This window comes from Nansenia antarctica (genome assembly GCF_963989245.1).
Source record: "Nansenia antarctica genome assembly, chromosome: 14".
Taxonomy (NCBI): domain Eukaryota; kingdom Metazoa; phylum Chordata; class Actinopteri; order Argentiniformes; family Microstomatidae; genus Nansenia; species Nansenia antarctica.
In genome coordinates this window covers 30,726,330-30,732,866 of record NC_137684.1, presented here as the reverse complement: position 1 = coordinate 30,732,866, position 6,537 = coordinate 30,726,330, and the positions used below count along the sequence as shown (strand labels likewise).

General features: G+C 44.0%; 1 protein-coding gene across 1 annotated transcript; it reads right to left on the bottom strand.

The window, feature by feature from the left end:
• Positions 1–3,983: 3,983 nt before the first annotated feature.
• Positions 3,984–4,820, bottom strand: LOC308170055 (hatching enzyme 1.2-like; the record flags this gene model as incomplete). Its single annotated transcript, XM_080544785.1, has 1 exon — positions 3,984–4,820. One exon carries the CDS (start codon positions 4,818–4,820, stop codon positions 3,984–3,986), a length of 837 nt encoding a protein of 278 aa, XP_080400911.1.
• Between the last annotated feature and the right edge of the window lie 1,717 nt (positions 4,821–6,537).

Here is a 6,537-nt window from a genome sequence, read left to right as displayed (position 1 = left end):
TTATTATCATTATTATTATTATTATTATTATTATTATAATTATTTTTTTCTTTTTATTGGATTATTATTATTATTATTATTATTGTTGTTGTTGTTGTTATTATTATTATTATTATTATTATTATTATTATTATTTGTTCGGACACGTTTTGCCAGCGCAACCCCAGTGGTGCGACTGAGGTTTTTCTAAGTTTGAGGAGCAGAAATAAACGGCTGTGTCCCAACCCTCCTACAGTGCTGTAGGATCCACCACAGGGAGAGTAGAAGTTGGTCTCAAACAGCTGAGGACTGCTGAGTCAAGGAAAAACACCTCTGTAAAGAGTAGTTAATCATAACATAGAGCTCATCTGATAAATAGTTACAAATGTATTTTAAAAAGGTGGCCTGGGGTGGTCCAATGGTTTAGTACCGCAGTCCATAGTGCACACATTATGCCCATGACGGCATGGGTTCGAATCCGGCCCATGCCCTGCTGACATGCCAGCAGGGCATTGCTCCCAGTGAGCGGGCCGGCGCCTTGCATGGCAGCTTGCTACCATTGGTGTGTGAATGTGTGTGTGAATGGGTGAATGAGAGGCCGTTTGAGGTCGTAAAGCGCTTTGGAGCAGCTTTGGAGCAGCAAAAAAGGCGCTATATAAGTGCAGTCCATTTACCACTTACAGTATATCCATGTTCTCAAAACATGGTTCGGAAGTACAAGGCACCACTGTGTTACGTGTCACACAGACAGCATCAGATGTCCCTGAGTGTTACTAGAGGGTCAAAATGTGACATACTGTACGTTGAACCATTGGTTACATACTGTTCATTTTTAGACATGGTTGGTCAAACAAACAAGTGACTGTAAGTACTGGTATGACTGAGGGTTCAATGAGGGTTCACAAGGAGAGGCACACGAAGATCAAAGAAAGACACATTGAAAAAATGTATTACGTCTGCGTAAGGCGTCTGCTAAATGCCAAAAATGTGACCTAGTGGGGGCGGACATGACTTCAGCAACATTGCTGAAAATATCTAAAATATCTAACCTGTGCTGTATAACCTGCATATAATATCTAACCTGTGCTGTAGCAGCCAAAGCTAAGTCGAAGGGGGTGGCGTTCTGTTCCATCAAGGTCACTGATTAGGTCATATAGTGTGTTAGTGTGTATACCAGGAAAACACAACACTTCATCATCCTCCTCATCGCCTGCATTACTACCTGAAGCCTAGCTGCCTCGGGTGTAATGCCTTTCCACCTCTCACTCCATCATCCTTACTTGTCCATCCCATCTGCCATGGATGTTCAAACAGATTAATCATGTTGGCAGAATACCATTAGATATTCCCTCAGTCAACATTGACAGCCTCCTGAAAAACAACACTCACATTCCTGTGGCCTCGCGTTCACAACATAGTCATGGTCAATCATTACACTATGTTCTCAAACTCGCCTTGTTTATCATCCTTGCAAAAAATAAAATGAAGGTCAGAAATGTCACAACCACAGCACAGGTAGGATAATGCGCAGGTCGGAATAGCAAAGGGCTTTTTGCACCTATTGGCCTCTAGTCTAGTTTGTCACTCTCGTTGTCTTTGTTTCTTTGCTTTGTTTTTCTGTTCTGTCTGTCTGACTGTCTGTCTATGAAATCTGTTAAGTGTCCTTGGGTCTGAGAAAGGCGCTATATAAATATACCTAGAGGGCGCCACAGGGGGCATCACAGGGGAGACTTAAACTGTGTTCTCATCCCCCCTTTGGCTCGCTCTAGAGCACATCTGGAAGTAAATCAGCAGGGATTATTAATGCCTTTCTCCAGACGTATGACTGACAAATGGAGGTATAGAGATCCCATGTCTAGACAGTCCTCTTCCTGCTAAGTCGTTGCATCCCCTGTCTCTACCAATCTGTGACTTGACAGTTGTGTGATGCACTCAGATGTACAGTCGTCATAATACTTCAGTGATGACTTGACAGTAATAGGCCTGCTGCTGCTGTATCTCTAGTCCACAAGTTTATAATACTGCCAGTTTTGTGGCACAAAAACGAACAGACAACGAGACAGGAAAACACACAGACTAAAATGGGAATGATGACAGGTGAAATCTATCAGGGCAGGGTAGAGGGACTCCAGATCCCAATTACACAGGCGGGAAACACACAAAGGTGGGTAACGAAGTGACAGAAACTAAAAACTAAAAACAATGTGACTAAAACAAAATAAACAGGAAACAAAAAATGAATACCATAAAACAAAGACAAACCAAAAAACTAACAAACCCAAACAGGACGAGACCTGACAGCGTGTGTCTGCCTAATGTGGATCTCTGTCAGGTTGTGGATTGGGGTTGGTGTTTAAGTGCATTCTGTAGCTACTGCATCCCACGGTAAATGGACTGCACTTATATAGCGCCTTTTTTGCTGCTCCAAGCAAAGCACTTTACAACGGCCTCTCATTCACCCATTCACACAGACATTCACACACCAATGGCGGCAAGCTGCCATGCAAGGCGCCGGCCCGCTCACTGGGAGCAATTTTGGGGTTCAGTGTCTTGCCCAAGGACACTTCGACATGTGGCCAGCCGGGGCTCTAACCGCCGATTTGCCAACCTTGTGATCATTAGATGGCGACTCTCCTGCGCCACAGCTGCCCTGATATACAGTATGTAAATAAAAGTAGCCCAGATATACTATTATGAAACACTTAGCACATGTTAACAATTGTACACCATACAGCATGACATGACAAATGAATGACCCTGGCAGATGAAATGCCGGTAAATGCTGATAAAAAATGCAGGTCGAGAGAGGACGTTGGCGTTGCTTGTTCGCCGCTTCTCCGCCCAAAATCTAGATATACTTGCAGTATACAGAGTAGATTGTCCTACGAAGACACTCAGATTTAGATTTAGTAATCAAAAAATGAATTAGACCCCTATACTTTTCAGTCTGTAAAGCGTGTTTGAGTGTCTAGAAAAGCACTATATATGGTTAATGTATTATTATTATTATTATTAGTAGTAGTAGTAATAGTAGTAGTATTAGTAGTAGTAATAGTACCGGTAGTAGTATTAGTAGTAGTAGTAGTAGTAGTAGTAGTAGTAGTAGTAGTAGTATTAGTAGTAGTAGTAGTAGTAGTAGTAATAGTAGTAGTATTAGTAGTAGTATAGTAGTAGTAGTAGTAGTAGTAGTAGTAGTAGTAGTAATAGTAGTAGTATTAGTAGTAGTAGTATTAGTAGTAGTAGTAGTAGTAGTAGTAGTAGTAGTAGTAGTAGTATTAGTAGTAGTATAGTAGTAGTAGTAGTAGTAGTATTAGTATTAGTAGTAGTAGTAGTAGTAGTAGTAGTAGTATTAGTAGTAATAGTAGTAGTAGTAGTAGTAGTAGTATTTGTGCATGCAGTAGAAGTTGACAGCTCTGTCCAATGTTGAAGTCATCAGTTTTCTGGGTGACTCGTCTCCATGGCATCTGAAGTCTGAGACGTACTTTGAACTAGGGTCTCGTTCTCCCTGACCCTCGGTGCCTAGTATCAGGGTCGTGACCCCCAACCTCGCTCTGACATCGTGGGTGGGAGGGTGAAGAGGAGTTGGGCAAAGGGTCGCAAACCTCCCATATCCCCTTCACCCCATATTTGCTTTAATGCTTTAATGACGTTTTCAACACTTTTGTCCAAATTAATATGTGCCATCTCCTCCTCTCTTCCTGTCACACATATCTGTTTATTTACCTCTACAATACTTACGTTTGGAGATTTAGTAGACACTTACATCCCAAGCGACTTACAACAAAGTGAATCATCTAAGGTATTAATCAGGAGAGAAAAAGGAGATCATATTAAAAAGAAAAATTCCACTGCTTTTATTTTTATGTGTCAATACATTTCCCTAATGTAAGTCAGTCAGCAACATTCCACATTCCTACACACTACGTCTTCATCTACTAGTGTGCTGGTGATTCTGCTGAACCGGACACTTCATATTCAGCTTCTCCAGACTATTTTCCTCTGACTTAGCAGCTGTAGAATTTGTTGATCCTCTGGACGTCGATTCTTGACATGTCTTGCCTCTGGCCGATCCTCACGTTTGCGTTGGGGATGGGGGTGATGGTGTCCCTTCCCCGCTGCGTAGTGAAGGCTGTTCTTCCATAGTGCATGATGGAGGAGTAGTCGTAGGGGGTGTTCAGGTTGTTGGTCCGTTGTTTCTGGAAGTTATAGGCCACATGGGTGGGAATGTACTCCCAGTTGATCCTGACGTACTGGTCACGGTCGCTCCTGGTCTGCTCGTGCTGGAAGCCCAGAGCGTGGATGATCTCGTGCTGAATGATACCGTGGTGAAGGCAGCCTCCTTTGCTGATGGAGAGAACCTGCCCGCCTCCGACTCTCCCGAGAGAAGAGTAGCAGCCGCTTCTACTCTTAACACTGATGTAGTCGCGCTGGTTTGTGTAGGGCACGAAACGAACGCAGGTTCTGCCATGGAAGGACTTCATGGCTCTCTCGATCATCTGCCTTTGGCGTTGAGAGAATTCGCTGCCCACTGTGTAGGGCACTTCAACCTTGCCGCTTCTGGCTTTCCTCCACAGGCAGTTGCTGTTATAGCAGACCATAGCGTTTCTGGTCTTTGGTGCTAGCATGTCTCCCTCCCATAGCAACTCACTGGAGCCGTTGTTAGTGGTCAGAATTCTGGTGGTGATGTCGATAACTTCGGCCTCAGGGTCATCAGCCATCTGGTACTCTTCTCCACTTCCATCTTCTTCACTTCCGTCCTCCAGGAGAGGGTTGGCCTGGGAGAGGCCCAGTAGGAGCAGCAGGAGGAGGGTGAGAGAGGGGCTGTGGTCAGCTGTCTTCATGGTGGAGAGAAGTGATGCTACTCTGGGTGGCTCCTTGGCTCTGGTGGTAGAAGGTTCTAGATGGTTGTGGAGATGCTTTGGAGAGGTTCCTTGGCACTGAGGCTAATGTCTGAGTGTTGGTCAGGCCAGGGCTTTTATACAGGTCTCCACATGTGTGTCTGCCGGAGGATTAAGGCCTGGCGTCCATGCTGCTAGTCCTAAATCAACATCGACAGGGAGTAATCCAGGGCCAAGCCTACAGTTTCAACATGGTTTTAATCCACCCTGATCAATTTACACCATGTCAGGTCTATTCAATAACCCATTAGGTTAAATATGGTTGTTACAACCTCACTAAAATGGCTGTGTTGGTATTACAGCTTTGCATTTGATTTCTCAATAGAATTCCCAAATGCAGGATAGGTTACACTCCTAGATTTTCACTTATTATGCACCATATTAGGACATCACCCCTTGCACCACTCCACTTTTTCACCCTCATCTCTACGTAACAAAAGAAGTAAATTCATCATAACATTGATCATTCCTGTGAATCAAAACTGGAATGTATAGCCTGCTACATATTCACATATCACTAAATAACAACTGGCTTAATACACTGGATTTACTTAGACATTACCATTACCATCTTATTTCTGTAGCCGGAAATAAAGTGCTACCGAATCAATCAATGAATCAAACAGTGCTTGTCTGACTATGAAACTTTAGCTTTGAAAGTGAAGCATAGTTCACGTGTTGAACATTCCCAATTCCACTATCCTGGCATTCCTTTGCTTTGGCCAAAATGATGATAAAGGATGATAAAAAATAAATAAATATGGTAATACACTCGCTGTCTCTGGGAGTTTATAGCTTTTGTCCAGCAAAAATTTACTTTGTTGGATCTAGTAGATTCAGTATCAGACAATCATAACATTATCTTGTGTTAGAGAAGGAGAGAAAGAGAGAGGGAAGAGAGGACAGCGACACTTTAGTTCAGCCAATCTGGCAGCCTCTCAGCCACTCAGCACAACCAGGAAGAGCTGAGGCCCAGTTCCGTCCCTCCTCCCTCCATCCCTCCATCCCTCCTCCCTCCATCCCTCCATCCCCTCAGTCCTCTTCTTCTGTTGATCAAGTCACTATCCGGACCCTCTGTATCTTCCCCAGTTCTCTCCAGGACATCCAGGATCCGGGAGTCATTTCTTTCCTGCCTGTCTGTCTTCTGAGTGAGCAGCACACAGGCCCTAGTGATGGCGGCCCGGATGCCCCTCAGTCCAGACGGCCCTCGTCACCAACAGGAGGCCATTGTGCCCGGCTGTGTTCCAACAATGAACAAGTCACTGCAAGCCAAGTCACCCAGAGGGCTGGGGGGGTGATGGGTGGGGGGTGGGGGGCATGTAGCCTAGCCTCTGGGTCCCCCAAAGCCGTCCCCATCTATCACTGTCTGTCCACACGTCTCCGGTTACAGATGTCTCCCATGCACTCACCCATGGTCGTCAAGCTTCAAATTTCAAGTTTTATTGTTATGTCACATTACACAAGTGTAAGAGAGGTAAAATTCGTAGACTTCGGTTCCTGACATTGCAGCACAACACAATGAGGCAAGATAAGTCAAGATACAATAAAGTGACAATAGTACAAGACATAAGACAATAGTCAATTGTCTACAGTAGGCTTGTTTATAATAATAATAATAATAATAATAATACATTAGACTTATATAGCGCTTTTCTAGACA